The following is a 17609-nucleotide window of genomic DNA, read 5'->3' on the forward strand; positions in this document are numbered from 1 at the left end:
ATATACTGTCTATATATGATTCTATAGTTCATATACTGTCTATATATGATTCTATAGTTCATATACTGTCTATATATGATTCTATAGTTCATATACTGTCTACAAATGATTATAATATTCATATACTGTCTATATATGATTATAATATTCATATACTCTCCACATATGATTATAATATTCATATACTGTCCATATATGATTATAATATTCATATACTGTCTATATATGATTATAATATTCATATACTGTCTGTATGTGATTATAATATTCATATACTGTCTACATATGATTATAATATTCATATACTGTCTACATATGATTATAATATTCATATGATGTCTATATATGATTATAATATTAATATACTGTCTATATATGATTATAATATTCATATACTGTCTATATATGATTCTATAGTTCATATACTGCGTATATATGATTCTATAGTTCACTGTCAATATATGATTATATTATGCATATACTGTATTCATATACTGTCTATATATGATTATAATTTTCATATACTGTCTAAATATGTTTATAATATTCATATACTGTCAACATATCATCATATCATCATCCAAGATCGCATAGCAGTTCAGACGTCTTTTGTCCTCGTCTTGTCGTGTCCTGTATATATATATATTTACAACTTTTTTCACATACATTTTATTTTTATTTTCCATCAACTCATCTTCTAAACACTCTCCTGCAACCAGCCTCACCAATTTATATTTATAAAAAAGTATTATTTACCTCAGATCTGCAATCCTTCAGGAAGCTAGCCAGAAACTCCAGGAGGCTGGCCAGAAACTAGCCAGAAGCTAGCCAGGAGCTAGCCCAGAAGCTAATCAGAAGCTAACCACGGTTTGTGGTCATCGGCTGTCCTTTAGTTCGAAAATCTATCGAAAGTCTATCGCCAGTTTTGTACGGCGCAGCGCGGCTCGGAACGGAACATACCGGACCAATTTTTCTCTCCATGTCCCTGGATTTCAACTGCTCTCTGGACATTCATGCCCGGATCTCACAGCTAGCTAGCTGCTATTCGTGTGACAGTCGGCTTTCGTCGATTCCGGAGCAAACATCGATTGTTCCGGTGCTAGCCAGCTCCGTCAATCACGCCTGAGTTCCATCATTCACTCCTGGGCTGCAGTCACCTATCCGGACCCGTTTCACTGCCTACGCGGAGCCCCACCGGGCCTTCACAACCGGACTGCCGACGTTATCTACCTGAAGGAGATCCGGCTGGCTCCTCTGTCGCGACGTTACCGGAACGCCCATCTGCGGCCCGCTAACCGTTAGCTGTCTTTCCGGCTGCTATCTGAATAGACAATCGGACAATTTATTTATTTGAATTATTATGTTTTCTTCTCGGGCCTCTATAACTATATCTATTGTTCTTATTTTTGTTGTTGTTGTGTGATTTGGATTAATCCCGTCTACCACACGGAACCCCACTAATCTACTGACCGAACGCAAGAGGTGGCTAACAACAGACTCCATCCTATGCTAGCTTGCTACCGGTTGGCTTGGCTAGCTGTCTAAATCGCCGTGACCCTAAACCAACCTCTCCACTCACTGGACCCTTTTGATCACTCGACTAAGCATGCCTCTCCTTAATGTCAATATGTCTTGTCCATTGCTGTTCTGGTTAGTGTTTATTGGCTTATTTCACTGTAGAGCCTCTAGTCCTGCTCACTATACCTTATCCAACCTATTAGTTCCACCACCCACACATGCAATGACATCTCCTGGTTTCAATGATGTTTCTAGAGACAATATCTCTCTCTTCATCACTCAATACCTAGGTTTACCTCCACTGTATTCACATCCTACCTTACCTTTGTCTGTACATTATACCTTGATGCTATTTTATCGCCCCCAGAAACCTCCTTTTACTCTCTGTTCCAGACGTTCTAGACGACCAATTCTTATTGCTTTTAGTCGCACCCTTATTCTACTCCTCCTATGTTCCTCTGGCGATGTAGAGGTGAATCCAGGCCCTGCAGTGCCTAGCTCCACTCCTATTCCCCAGGCGCTCTCTTTTGACGACTTCTGTAACCGTAATAGCCTTGGTTTCATGCATGTTAACATTAGAAGCCTCCTCCCTAAGTTTGTTCTATTCACTGCTTTAGCACACTCTGCCAACCCGGATGTTCTAGCTGTGTCTGAATCCTGGCTTAGGAAGACCACCAAAAATTCAGACATTTTAATTCCAAACTACAACATTTTCAGACAAGATAGAACTGCCAAAGGGGGCGGTGTTGCAATTTACTGCAAAGATAGCCTGCAGAGTTCTGTCCTACTATCCAGGTCTGTACCCAAACAATTTGAACTTCTACTTTTAAAAATCTACCTTTCTAAAAACAAGTCTCTCACCGTTGCCGCCTGCTATAGACCACCCTCTGCCCCCAGCTGTGCTCTGGACACCATATGTGAACTGATTGCCCCCCATCTATCTTCAGAGCTCGTGCTGCTAGGCGACCTAAACTGGAACATGCTTAACACCCCAGCCATCCTACAATCTAAACTTGATGCCCTCAATCTCACACAAATTATCAATGAACCTACCAGGTACCTCCCCAAAGCCTTAAACACGAGCACCCTCATAGATATCATCCTAACCAACTTCCCCTCTAAATACACCTCTGCTGTCTTCAACCAAGATCTCAGCGATCACTGCCTCATTGCCTGCATCCGTAATGGGTCAGCGGTCAAACGACCTCCTCTCATCACTGTAAAACGCTCCCTGAAACACTTCAGCGAGCAGGCCTTTCTAATCGACCTGGCCGGGGTATCCTGGAAGGATATTGACCTCATCCCGTCAGTAGAGGATGCCTGGATATTTTTTTAAAATGCCTTCCTAACCATCTTAAATAAACATGCCCCATTCAAGAAATTTAGAACCAGGAACAGATATAGCCCTTGGTTCTCCCCAGACCTGACTGCCCTTAATCAACACAAAAACGTCCTATGGCGTTCTGCATTAGCATCGAACAGCCCCCGTGATATGCAGCTGTTCAGGGAAGCTAGAAACCATTATACACAGGCAGTTAGAAAAGCCAAGGCTAGCTTTTTCAAGCAGAAATTTGCTTCTTGCAACACTAACTCAAAAAAGCTGGCCATGCTTTCCACCTGGCTACTCCTACCCCTGTCAACAGCACTGCACCCCCAACAGCAACTCGCCCAAGCCTTCCCCATTTCTCCTTCTCCCAAATCCATTCAGCTGATGTTCTGAAAGAGCTGCAAAATCTGGACCCCTACAAATCAGCCGGGCTAGACAATCTGGACCCTTTCTTTCTAAAATTATCTGCCGAAATTGTTGCCACCCCTATTACTAGCCTGTTCAACCTCTCTTTCGTGTCGTCTGAGATTCCCAAAGATTGGAAAGCAGCTGCGGTCATCCCCCTCTTCAAAGGGGGGGACACTCTTGACCCAAACTGCTACAGACCTATATCTATCCTACCATGCCTTTCTAAGGTCTTCGAAAGCCAAGTCAACAAACAGATTACCGACCATTTTGAATCTCACCATACCTTCTCTGCTATGCAATCTGGTTTCAGAGCTGGTCATGGGTGCACCTCAGCCACGCTCAAGGTCCTAAACGATATCTTAACCGCCATCGATAAGAAACATTACTGTGCAGCCGTATTCATTGATCTGGCCAAGGCTTTCGACTCTGTCAATCACCACATCCTCATCGGCAGACTCAACAGCCTTGGTTTCTCAAATGATTGCCTCGCCTGGTTCACCAACTACTTCTCTGATAGAGTTCAGTGTGTCAAATCTGAGGGTCTGTTGTCCGGACCTCTATGGGGGTGCCACAGGGTTCAATTCTTGGACCGACTCTCTTCTCTGTATACATCAATGAGGTCGCTCTTGCTGCTGGTGAGTCTCTGATCCACCTCTACGCAGACGACACCATTCTGTATACTTCCGGCCCTTCTTTGGACACTGTGTTAACAACCCTCCAGGCAAGCTTCAATGCCATACAACTCTCCTTCCGTGGCCTCCAACTGCTCTTAAATACAAGTAAAACTAAATGCATGCTCTTCAACCGATCACTACCTGCACCTACCCGCCTGTCCAACATCACTACTCTGGACGGCTCTGACTTAGAATACGTGGACAACTACAAATACTTAGGTGTCTGGTTAGACTGTAAACTCTCCTTCCAGACCCATATCAAACATCTCCAATCCAAAGTTAAATCTAGAATTGGCTTCCTATTTCGCAACAAAGCATCCTTCACTCATGCTGCCAAACATACCCTTGTAAAACTGACCATCCTACCAATCCTCGACTTTGGCGATGTAATTTACAAAATAGCCTCCAATACCCTACTCAACAAACTGGATGCAGTCTATCACAGTGCAATCCGTTTTGTCACCAAAGCCCCATATACTACCCACCATTGCGACCTGTACGCTCTCGTTGGCTGGCCCTCGCTTCATACTCGTCGCCAAACCCACCGGCTCCATGTCATCTACAAGACCCTGCTAGGTAAAGTCCCCCCTTATCTCAGCTCGCTGGTCACCATAGCATCTCCCACCTGTAGCACACGCTCCAGCAGGTATATCTCTCTTGTCACCCCCAAAACCAATTCTTTCTTTGGCCGCCTCTCTTTCCAGTTCTCTGCTGCCAATGACTGGAACGAACTACAAAAATCTCTGAAACTGGAAACACTTATCTCCCTCACTAGCTTTAAGCACCAACTGTCAGAGCAGCTCACAGATTACTGCACCTGTACATAGCCCACATATAATTTAGCCCTATCAACTACCTCTTTCCCAACTGTATTTAATTTATTTATTTATTTTGCTCCTTTGCACCCCATTATTTTTATTTCTACTTTGCACATTCTTCCATTGCAAAACTACCATTCCAGTGTTTTACTTGCTATATTGTATTTACCTTGCCACCAAGGCCTTTTTTGCCTTTACCTCCCTTCTCACCTCATTTGCTCACATTGTATATAGACTTGTTTATACTTTATTATTGACTGTATGTTTGTTTTACTCCATGTGTAACTCTGTGTTGTTGTATCTGTCGAACTGCTTTGCTTTATCTTGGCCAGGTCGCAATTGTAAATGAGAACTTGTTCTCAACTTGCCTACCTGGTTAAATAAAGGTAAAATAAAATAAAAATAAATAAATAAATATGATTATAATATTCATATACTGTTAATATATGATTATAATATTCAAATACTGGCTATATATGATGCTATTGTTCATATACTGTTAATATATGATTATAATATTCATATACTGTCTTTTGTTCTATTGTTATTTTGTTCTATTGTCTATCTATTCTATTGTTCACATACTGTCTATATATGATTATAATATTCATATATTCATATATGCCAGCAGCATACCACCCTGCATCCCACTGCTGGCTTGCTTCTGAATTTAAACAGGGTTGATCCTGGATGGGAGACCAGATGCTGCTGGGAGTGGTGTTGGAGGTTCAGTAGGAGACACTCTTTCCTCTGGTCTAAAAAAATATCCCAATGCCCCAGGGCAGTGATTGGGGACACTGCACTGTGTAGGGTGCCGTCTTTCAGATGGGCCGTTAAACGGGTGTCCTGACTCTCTGAGGTCATTAAAGATCCCATGGCACTTACCGTAAGAGTAGGGGTGTTAACCCCGGTGTCCTGACTCTCGGAGGTCATTAAAGATCCCATGGCACTTATCGTAAGAGTAGGGGTGTTAACCCCGGTGTCCTGGCTAAATTCCCAATCTGTCCCTCAAACCATCACGGTCACCTAATAATCCCCAGTTTACAATTGGCTCATTCATCCCCCTCCTCTCCCCTGTAACTATTCCCCAGGTCGTTGCTGTAAATGAGAACGTGTTCTCAGTCAACATACCTGGTAAAATAACAGATAAATAAATAAAAATAACATTCATATACTGTCAATATATGATTATAATATTCATATACTGCCTATATATGATAATACAGAGACCAGACTAAAGACACTTATAGTGGACAGAGACCAGACTAAAGACACTTATAGTGGACAGAGACCTGACTAAAGACACTTATAGAGACAGAGACCAGACTAAAGACACGTATAGAGACAGAGACCAGACTAAAGACACTTATAGAGACAGAGACCTGACTAAAGACACTTATAGTGGACAGAGACCTGACTAAAGACACTTATAGAGACAGAGACCAGACTAAAGACACTTAAAGTGGACAGAGACCAGACTAAAGATACTTATTGAGACAGAGACCAGACTAAAGACACTTATAGAGACAGAGACCATACTAAAGACACTTATAGTGGACAGAGACCAGACTAAAGACACTTATAGAGACAGAGACCTGACTAAAGACACTAACCTGAGTCTGGAATGTTGGAGAGGGCGGGTTCAGACCTTTGCCAATAGGAGGGCTGGAATGGGAAGTAGAATGGTCGTCCAATACCATACTGTCCTGGAGAGAGGAGGGAGGGGTTTATTATACAGTACTGTATCCATTTTAGTAAACAACGACAGCGTGATGCCGCTTGCAGGTGTCATGGAGTCCGAGTCTCCTTAGGCTAACCCTAACCACTGCACCAATGGGTTAACTACGGCTCCAATAAGGGTTAACTACGGCTCAGATACGGGTTAAAGGGTTAACCCTTTACACTCCTGGTAATTTGCTCGGGCTACATTGCAATGTTTCTTACAGAATAAATATGAAAAAAACATATTTATAATCATGGTAGCAATTGAAAGGGAACCATTTACAGATCCTGGGAAAATTATTAGACCAAATTTGAGGACACAACAGTTCACTTGACACAAGAATAAACCAAACATTACACTGTTGATTTTATGTGCATTTTAGATTTAGTGTACTTTTCGCACAACATTTGTTGATAACGAAATCTGAAAATACTTTGAAATCATTCAGCAATAATAATATGAATGGGAAATGTGGGGTAGGTAAAGACCAAACATTTACCAGGGTTTGAGTGAGAGGACTAACCGGTGTTTCCAAGTGGCAACACACAGCTTTCCAAAATGCGTACGGTTCCTAAGTCATTTCAATGCACTTTTATGACTCAAAGAAGAGTGACTAGCTAAGTTATAAAATAGGATCTTACAGCGTTAGGCTTTCACAAGGCGATTCAGACAAACTGATGCTAATTTTGGTGCGGATAGAAAGGAGTCTTGAGTGAATTCAGGCGAATTACAGGTGTTTAACTTGCTTGTAATGACTTCAACGCGGTATTTACTATCATCCTTAAACGTCTTATCTTCCAAAATACATACAGTCCTCTGAATTTACAGCATTTCCTTGACTCAGACGATAAAAATATTTGCAAAAATCGCCCAATTAGCGTAGGGGATGGGGGGGGGGGGGGGGCAACTTTTCGTCGCGCACGTGTGGAGGGAAAACCTGTTGCGCTGCGGTGCTCAAGTTCAGAATGTCTGTCAGTCAAAACCCGTACCGAGCTGTGAAGCACGGAGCCTGAGCTCTGACGTTTACAGTACAGCACAGGAGGTTGGTGGCACCTTGCTTGGGGAGGACGGGTTCGTGGTAATAGCTGGAGCGGAATAGGTGGACTGGTATCAAATAAATCAAACACGTGTGATTGATGACATTCCACGAACTCCGGGCGGCAGGGTAGCCTAGCGGTTAGAGCGTTGGACTAGTAACCGGAAGGTTGCAAGTTCAAACCCCCGAGCTGGCATGGTACATATCTGTCGTTCTGCCCCTGAACAAGGCAGTTAACCCACTGTTCCTAGGCCGTCATTGAAAATAAGAATGTGTTCTTAACTGACTTGCCTCGCTAAATAAACCACTGCTTTCCAATTTAGGTGCTTTATCAGTGATCAAATCTGCTATTTTAAATCCATATACGGGTACATTTTATGGGTGGCTTACTCTACAAACACACAGAAACGCACAAACCCCAAAACACAACCCCGCACTCCCTCTAACCTGGGAAGACGTTGTCAAGGTACCATGCCAGGAAGCCATAGAGCACGGCGTCAAACATCATCATGCCTATGGAGGTGAAAAAGGAGTAGGCATCGCCCTCTAGTGGACTGGTGCCGATGTTGTCCCACTGCAGACCCAGGCCCTGCTCCTCATAACGAGACAGGTACTCCGTCCCAAAACCAAACGCTACTGGGGACAGCAGACTCTGAGGAAAAACACACATGTACAGGCAGAAAATCACTCTATTGATCTATGTGTGAGGGTTGAGGGGATGTTATGTTATATACTAGACTGGGGGTTGAGGGGATGTTATGTTATATACTAGACTGAGGGGATGTTATGCTATATACCAGACTGAGGGGATGTTATGTTATATACCAGACTGAGGGGATGTTATGATATATACTAGACTGAGGGGATATTATGATATATACTAGACTGAGGGGATGTTATGTTATATACCAGACTGAGGGGATGTTATGTTATATACCAGACTGAGGGGATGTTATGATATATACTAGACTGAGGGGATATTATGATATATACTAGACTGAGGGGATGTTATGTTATATACTAGACTGAGGGGATGTTATGATATATACTAGACTGAGGGGATGTTATGCTATATACTAGACTGAGGGGATGTTATGTTATATACTAGACTGAGGGGATGTTATGATATATACCAGACTGAGGGGATGTTATGATATATACCAGACTGAGGGGATGTTATGCTATATACTAGACTGAGGGGATGTTATGTTATATACTAGACTGAGGGGATGTTATGATATATACCAGACTGAGGGGATGTTATGATATATACCAGACTGAGGGGATGTTATGTTATATACCAGACTGAGGGGATATTATGATATATACTAGACTGAGGGTTGAGGGGATGTTATGTTATATACCAGACTGAGGGGATGTTATGTTATATACCAGACTGAGGGGATATTATGATATATACCAGACTGAGGGGATGTTATATTTATATACCAGACTGAGGGTTGAGGGGATGTTATGATATATACTAGACTGAGGGGATGTTATATTTATATACCAGACTGAGGGGATATTATGATATATACCAGACTGAGGGGATGTTATGTTATATACCAGACTGAGGGGATATTATGATATATACCAGACTGAGGGGATGTTATATTTATATACCAGACTGAGGGTTGAGGGGATGTTATGATATATACTAGACTGAGGGGATGTTATATTTATATACCAGACTGAGGGGATGTTATATTTATATACCAGACTGAGGGTTGAGGGGATGTTATGTGTTGGTCAAAGTACCGCTGTGATCTTGGCGTTCTTGGTGATGCGGTCCTGCCAGGCCACACAGAGGATGTGGGGTAGGTAGAGGGTGAAGTAGATGATACCACTGCACGCTGCAGCCAGGTTGGCCTTGTTGAAGAACACACTGAGAAGGAAACACTGCATGATGGTGGCCATGGTGAACGTCAGGAGGAACAGGAACACTACCAACGGGTTGGAGTAGTTCAACACCTTACCAGCCTGATGGAGAAATGGGGGGGGGGGGGGGTAACACAGTTAATACAATGTCAGTCCTTTCTTTATGCACTTCTAAAGACAGTCCACTTGATGGCGATACTGTATACCAAAAATAACTGCCAAACACCCTCTGGCAGAGAAGGACAACCCTCGCCATACACCCTCTGGTAGAGAAAGACAACCCTCTCCATACACCCTCTGGTAGAGAAGGACAACCCTCTCCATACACCCTCTGGTAGGGAAGGACAACCCTCTCCATACACCCTCTGGTAGAGAAGGACAACCCTCTCCATACACCCTCTGGTAGAGAAGAACAACACTCCATACATCCTCTGGTAGAGAAGGACAACACTCTCCCTTTCTGTTGTTTCCTTCCCCTCTTCCGTCTCGCCATAATAATGGCCGCCATTAGAGCTGTGCAGGCAGTCATCATCATAACCTGTCTATGAACCAAGTATACCTCCCTCTCTCTCCCTATCCTCATCCCCCTCTCCCATCCTCCTCACCATGATGATACCTTTGAGCAGGGCAGTGCTGGCCCTCACCATGATGAAGCTGTCTATAAACCAGGTGTACCACCCCTCCTCTCCTCCCCTCCTCCCTCCATCCTCACCATAATAATCAGTGTGAGCAGGGCTGTGCTGGCGGTCATCATGATGAAGCTGTCTATAAACCAGGTGTACCAGATCACTCCGTTGGTCACTCCCATGGCCTGCAAGAACACAACACAACAAAATAGAACACAACACAACAAAAAAGAACACAACAAAACAAAATAGAACACAACAGAACAAAATAGAACACAACAGAACAAAATAGAACACAACACAACAAAATAGAACACAACAGAACAAAATAGAACACAATACAACAAAATAGAACACAATACAACAAAATAGAACACAACACAACAAAATAGAACACAACAAAACAAAATAGAACACAACACAACAAAATAGAACACAACAAAAAAGAACTTTCATTGTCCATTAAAACATTTAATCAAATTGACGTTTGTTTTCAGTTCTCGTTTAAAACAATGGACAATGTTTTTTACCTTGAGTGTCTCTTTGAGGCGTAGCTCCTTCTCCAGAACGATGCTCTTCACCGTCATAGACACAGAGTAGATCCACGCTAGCACCATGAAGATAGGGAAGCACCGGTTCAGAGTCAACATGAAGCTAGAAGAGGAGAGAAGAGAGGAGGAGGAGAGGGAGAGAGAGAGTGAGAGAGAGAGAGAGAGAGACAGGGAGACAGGGAGACAGAGAGACAGAGAGAGAGAGGGAGAGCGAGAGTGAGACAGAGACAGAGAGAGAGAGGCACAGAGAGAGAGAGGGGGAGAGAGAGGGAGAGAGAGGAGGATGAGAGAGAGAGTGAGACAGAGACAGAGAGAGAGAGGCACAGAGAGAGAGACAGAGAGAGAGAGAGAGAGGAGGATGAGAGTGAGAGAGAGAGTGAGACAGAGACAGAGAGAGAGGCACAGAGATAGACAGAGAGACAGACAGAGAGAGACAGACAAAGAGAGAGAGCGAGAGAGAAAGAGAGAGAGAGAGAAAATAACATTGTTATAAATATTAAGATCAGTGTAAGTACAGTCAATACAGTCAATCCTGGAGTACCAATGTGACTGCCCATGTTAGCTCTAACCCAGCACTAACTTACCTCCCAGAGGGCAAAGCTGGTTGGAATAACGGAACAACGTAATTACAACCTGCTTTCAACCAGATGATCAGCCAGCTTTACCTGTTGGGCTGATTGAACTAATCAACTCATCATCGAAGACCTTAATGAACTAAGTAACTCACACCATTACAACCAGAACCTTTACATATACAGTCCGTCAAACTAGTAGACCTAACAATCTGATTGGCCGTGAGACAGATTGGTGAGGTGACGGACATGTGTGTGGGCCACTCACAGGTCGTCTACATAGCAGGGGTATGGCATCTGTTGTACGTAGACTCCCAGGGGCCAGTCGTGTCCCGTCTGTATCTTCAGTATGCCATGCTCTACCATGTCCTGGAGATAGGCAAAGCCACCCCAGATATACCTCAGATCCTCCATAGGGTCTGCTCTGGGACCAGGGTCCCAATACCTGGGGAGGGAGGGAGAGAGAGAGAGACAGAGAGAGAGTAAGAGAGAGAGAGAGAGAGAGAGACAGAGCGAGAGAGAGAGAGAGAGAGAAACAGAGAGAGAGAGAGAGAGAGACAGAGAAAGAGACAGAGAGAAAGACAGAGAGAAAGAGATCGAGGCAGAGACTGGAGGATTAATCATTTGGTACAAATCTGGACTACAAAATCTAATTGATCCCCTCAAAATTGGTAAATATCACATTTGGATAAAACTGAAAAAAGAACTTGTACTGACAGAAAAAATATGTGTTCCTTTGCGCATACAAAATGGTGACATATGGACAACCCATTTTAAAACGCTCTACAACACCGTTCAAATTGACACAAACGCAGAACAACGACAAATTAATGAGAAGTTGAATGGATTAGAAAAAGCTCTAATGGACAATCAAAATCCACTGGACTCCCCCTATTACTGACCAGGAGCTCTATAAGAAACTAAACTATTACTGACCAGGAGCTCTATAAGAAACTAAACTATTACTGACCAGGAGCTCTATAAGAAACTAAACTATTACTGACCAGGAGCTCTATAAGAAACTAAACTATTACTGACCAGGAGCTCTATAAGAAACTAAACTATTACTGACCAGGAGCTCTATAAGAAACTAAACTATTACTGACCAGGAGCTCTATAAGAAACTAGACTATTACTGACCAGGAGCTCTATAAGAAACTAAACTATTACTGACCAGGAGCTCTATAAGAAACTAAACTATTACTGACCAGGAGCTCTATAAGAAACTAAACTATTACTGACCAGGAGCTCTATAAGAAACTAAACTATTACTGACCAGGAGCTCTATAAGAAACTAAACTATTACTGACCAGGAGCTCTATAAGAAACTAAACTATTACTGACCAGGAGCTCTATAAGAAACTAAACTATTACTGACCAGGAGCTCTATAAGAAACTAAACGATTACTGACCAGGAGCTCTATAAGAAACTAAACTATTACTGACCAGGAGCTCTATAAGAAACTAAACTATTACTGACCAGGAGCTCTATAAGAAACTAAACTATTACTGACCAGAAGCTCTATAAGAAACTAAACAATTACTGACCAGGAGCTCTATAAGAAACTAAACTATTACTGACCAGGAGCTCTATAAGAAACTAAACTATTACTGACCAGGAGCTCTATAAGAAACTAAACTATTACTGACCAGGAGCTCTATAAGAAACTAAACTATTACTGACCAGGAGCTCTATAAGAAACTAAACTATTACTGACCAGGAGCTCTATAAGAAACTAAACTATTACTGACCAGGAGCTCTATAAGACACTAAACTATTACTGACCAGGAGCTCTATAAGAAACTAAACTATTACTGACCAGGAGCTCTATAAGACACTAAACTATTACTGACCAGGAGCTCTATAAGAAACTAAACTATTACTGACCAGGAGCTCTATAAGAAACTAAACTATTACTGACCAGGAGCTCTATAAGACACTAAACTATTACTGACCAGGAGCTCTATAAGAAACTAAACTATTACTGACCAGGAGCTCTATAAGACACTAAACTATTACTGACCAGGAGCTCTATAAGAAACTAAACTATTACTGACCAGGAGCTCTATAAGAAACTAAACTATTACTGACCAGGAGCTCTATAAGAAACTAAACTATTACTGACCAGGAGCTCTATAAGAAACTAAACTATTACTGACCAGGAGCTCTATAAGACACTAAACTATTACTGACCAGGAGCTCTATAAGAAACTAAACTATTACTGACCAGGAGCTCTATAAGACACTAAACTATTACTGACCAGGAGCTCTATAAGAAACTAAACTATTACTGACCAGGAGCTCTATAAGAAACTAAACTATTACTGACCAGGAGCTCTATAAGAAACTAAACTATTACTGACCAGGAGCTCTATAAGAAACTAAACTATTACTGACCAGGAGCTCTATAAGAAACTAAACTATTACTGACCAGGAGCTCTATAAGAAACTAAACTATTACTGACCAGGAGCTCTATAAGAAACTAAACTATTACTGACCAGGAGCTCTATAAGAAACTTCAAGCTCTCAAATTTAAAAAGGCATGCAGACCTGATGGCGTCCTAAATGAGATGCTCAAACTCACTAGTGCAACATTTCAATTGACTATATTAAAACTGTTCAATTTGATCCTGAGTGTAGGTTATTTCCCTGACTTCTGGAATCAAGGACTCATAACCCTAATCTTTAAGAACAGAGACAAATTTGACCCTAACAATTACAGAGGCATTTGTGTGAACAGTAACATGGGGGAGGTTTTCTGTAGTATTATAAATGTAAGAGTTCTAATCTTCCTTAATAAGCACAATGTCTTGAGTAAAAGACAAATTGGATTTATACCAAAACATCGCACAACTGAAACATATTTACACCCTACACACCCTGATAGATAAACATGTCCACCAAAATAATACCAAAATATACGCTTGCTTTATTGACTTCCAAAAAGCATTTGATTCTATTTGGTAGGGGGTAAAACATATGACATAATTAAATCAATATATACTGGCAATAAGTGCAGCATTAAAATTGGTAAGAAAATAACAGAATTCTTTAACCAGGGGCGGGGCCTTTGTCAGGGTTGCAATCTGAGCCCTGCACTCTTCAATATTTACATCAACAAATTGGCCACTATTCTAGAAAAATCCTCGGCCCCTGGTGTTAGTCTCCACAATTCAGAAGTTAAATGCCTACTCTTCGCAGATGACCTATGCCTGCTGTCACCCACAGCACATGGCCTACAGAAGAGCCTAGACCTGCTAGAGCAGTACTGCCAGACCTGGGCCTTGGTAATAAACCACAACAAGACGAAAATAATAATTTTCCAGAGAAGATCCAGATCTCAGGGAATTAGACCAAAGTTCTCAATTGGTACAAAATATACTGCACACACTACAATTACTTAGGCTTAAAATAAGCTCAACTGGACACCTTAATGAAGCAGTGAATGAACTGAGAGAGAAAGTACGCAGGACATTCTACACCATTAAAAAACTAATTCTAATTGAAATACCTATTAAAATGTGGCTAAAACAAATTGAATGTGTCATTGAACCAATTTCACTTTATGGCAGCGAGGTGTGGGGTCCACATCAAATGGGACAAACACCCCATTGAAACCCTGCATGCAGAGTTCTGTAAGATTCTCCTACATGTCAAGAGGAAAACTACAAACAACACATGCAGGGCAGAATCAGGCCAATATCCACTAAAAATAAAAACTCAAAAAGAGCAATTAAGTTTTGGAAACATCTAAAATACAGTGACCCCCTCTCATATCATTACCAAGCCCTGCAATGCCAAGAGCTGAGCAAAGAAAAGAGTCCCCTCATCCAGCTGGTCCTGGGGCTGAGTTCACTAACCTGTTCTACTAACACACTGAAGCCTCAGTCCCCTCATCCAGCTGGTCCTGGGGCTGAGTTCACAAACCTGTTCTACTAACACACTGAAGCCTCAGTCCCCTCATCCAGCTGGTCCTGGGGCTGAGTTCACAAACCTGTTCTACTAACACACTGAAGCCTCAGTCCCCTCATCCAGCTGGTCCTGGGGCTGAGTTCACAAACCTGTTCTACTAACACACTGAAGCCTCAGTCCCCTCATCCAGCTGGTCCTGGGGCTGAGTTCACTAACCTGTTCTACTAACACACTGAAGCCTCAGTCCCCTCATCCAGCTGGTCCTGGGGCTGAGTTCACTAACCTGTTCTACTAACACACTGAAGCCTCAGTCCCCTCATCCAGCTGGTCCTGGGGCTGAGTTCACAAACCTGTTCTACTAACACACTGAAGCCTCAGTCCCCTCATCCAGCTGGTCCTGGGGCTGAGTTCACAAACCTGTTCTACTAACACACTGAAGCCTCAGTCCCCTCATCCAGCTGGTCCTGGGGCTGAGTTCACAAACCTGTTCTACTAACACACTGAAGCCTCAGTCCCCTCATCCAGCTGGTCCTGGGGTTGAGTTCACAAACCTGTTCTACTAACACACTGAAGCCTCAGTCCCCTCATCCAGCTGGTCCTGGGGTTGAGTTCACAAACCTGTTCTACTAACACACTGAAGCCTCAGTCCCCTCATCCAGCTGGTCCTGGGGCTGAGTTCACTAACCTGATCTACTAACACACTGAAGCCTCAGTCCCCTCATCCAGCTGGTCCTGGGGCTGAGTTCACTAACCTGATCTACTAACACACTGAAGCCTCAGGACCAGAACATCCAATCAATCAGGATAAACTAAATTACAACACAGTCAAAACAAAACTACATTGCTTATTGGGAAACACAAACACAAAGCAAAATGCAGTGCTATCTGGCACTAAATCGTGGCTAAATATTTGACCATGGTTACTGATCAAAACCTTGACAAAGTACAGGCTCAGTGAGCACAGCCTTGCCATTGAGAAGGGTAGACACAGGAAAACCTGGCTCCCTGTAGAGGAAAGGCTGTGTAACCACTGCACAACAGCAGAACCTGAGACAGAGCTGCATTTCCTGACAAAATGTAAAAAAATAAATATATAAAACAATTAGAGAGTGTCATTTCCCCAAATGTGAAACCCTTATTCAAGGTTTCAAAGACCTCTCTGATGAGAGTAGGCTGCCCGTCCTGTTGGGGGAGGACGCAGAGAGCTGTGGGTTGGCAGTGCACTACATTGCTGCCTGACATAAGATGAGGGACAGTGTCTGACATACTCTACTGTATGCTTATTGTTATTGTTGAATGTATGGTTATTTTGACACTTGGTTATTGTTGTTACTGTTGTCCCGTTGACAATATTGATTCTCATTTTTATTTTGTAAATATCCAGAACAAGCTTTGGCAATATGTACATTATTACGTCATGCCAATAAAGCAACTTGAACTGAATTGAGAGAGAGAGAGAGAGAGAGAGAGAGAGAGAGAGAGAGAGAGAGAGAGAGAGAGAGAGAGAGAGAGAGAGAGAGAGAGAGAGAGAGAGAGAGAGAGAGAGAGAGAGAAAGAGAGAAAGAGAGAGAGAGAGAGAGAGAGAGAGAGAAAGAGAGAAAGAGAGAAAGAGAGAGAGAGAGAGAGAGAGAGAGAGAGATGATATATGGAATGAAAGCTCTACCTACCTGTCTACAAACAGATTCACTCCTCATTACTTAACCGTCACAGTTTATTTACGCCTGCGGGGCATTTCCAGTCAAGACATAAATCTCGGTCAATCCTCCTGCTAGCTACTCAATCTGATTATTCAATTGTAGAGGATTATCTACCAGTCTGCCTGCCTGCCTGTCTGCCTGCCTGCCTGCCTGCCTGCCTGCCTGCCTGCCTGCCTGCCTGCACTATCTATCGTACAGTGTTCTGGAATTGGCTTAAACTGTATAGCATTCTGGAATTGGTTTACACTGTACAGTATTCTGGAATTGATTTAAACTGTATAGTATTCTGGAATTGGTTTAAACTGTATAGTATTCTGGATTTGATTTAAACTGTATAGTATTCTGTAATTGGTTTACACTGTACAGTATTCTGGAATTGATTTAAACTGTATAGTATTCTGGAATTGGTTTAAACTTTACAGTATTCTGGAATTGGTTTAAACTGTATAGTATTCTGGAATTGGTTTAAACTGTATAGTATTCTGGATTTGATTTAAACTGAATAGTATTCTGGAATTGGTTTACACTGTACAGTATTCTGGAATTGGTTTACACTGTACAGTATTCTGGAATTGATTTAAACTGTATAGTATTCTGGAATTGGTTTAAACTTTACAGTATTCTGGAATTGGTTTAAACTGTATAGTATTCTGGAATTGGTTTAATCTGTACAGTATTCAGGAATTGGTTTAAACTGTATAGTATTCTGGAATTGGTTTAAACTGTATAGTATTCTGGAATTGGTTTAAACTGTATAGTATTCTGGAATTGGTTTAAACTGTATAGTATTCTGGAATTGGTTTAAACTTTACAGTATTTTGGAATTGGTTTAAACTGTACATTATTCTGGAATTGGTTTAAACT

The 17609-nt window shown here is 42.1% G+C and overlaps 1 protein-coding gene across 3 annotated transcripts in view; it reads right to left on the reverse strand.

The window, feature by feature from the left end:
* Positions 1–17609, reverse strand: part of abca4b (ATP-binding cassette, sub-family A (ABC1), member 4b) — a 133651-nt gene that overhangs the window by 59645 nt on the left and 56397 nt on the right. For all 3 annotated transcript variants that reach the window (XM_036986622.1, XM_036986623.1, XM_036986624.1), the window contains 6 exons: positions 11403–11579; positions 10542–10665; positions 10098–10196; positions 9266–9487; positions 7952–8156; positions 6359–6451 (listed from right to left, as the gene is read on the reverse strand). In XM_036986622.1, coding sequence (XP_036842517.1) covers positions 6359–6451; positions 7952–8156; positions 9266–9487; positions 10098–10196; positions 10542–10665; positions 11403–11579 — 920 coding nt within the window. The remainder of the gene's footprint in view (positions 1–6358; positions 6452–7951; positions 8157–9265; positions 9488–10097; positions 10197–10541; positions 10666–11402; positions 11580–17609) is intronic.

The sequence above is a fragment of the Oncorhynchus mykiss genome, chromosome 8 (assembly GCF_013265735.2).
Source record: "Oncorhynchus mykiss isolate Arlee chromosome 8, USDA_OmykA_1.1, whole genome shotgun sequence".
In the NCBI taxonomy this organism is placed as follows: domain Eukaryota; kingdom Metazoa; phylum Chordata; class Actinopteri; order Salmoniformes; family Salmonidae; genus Oncorhynchus; species Oncorhynchus mykiss.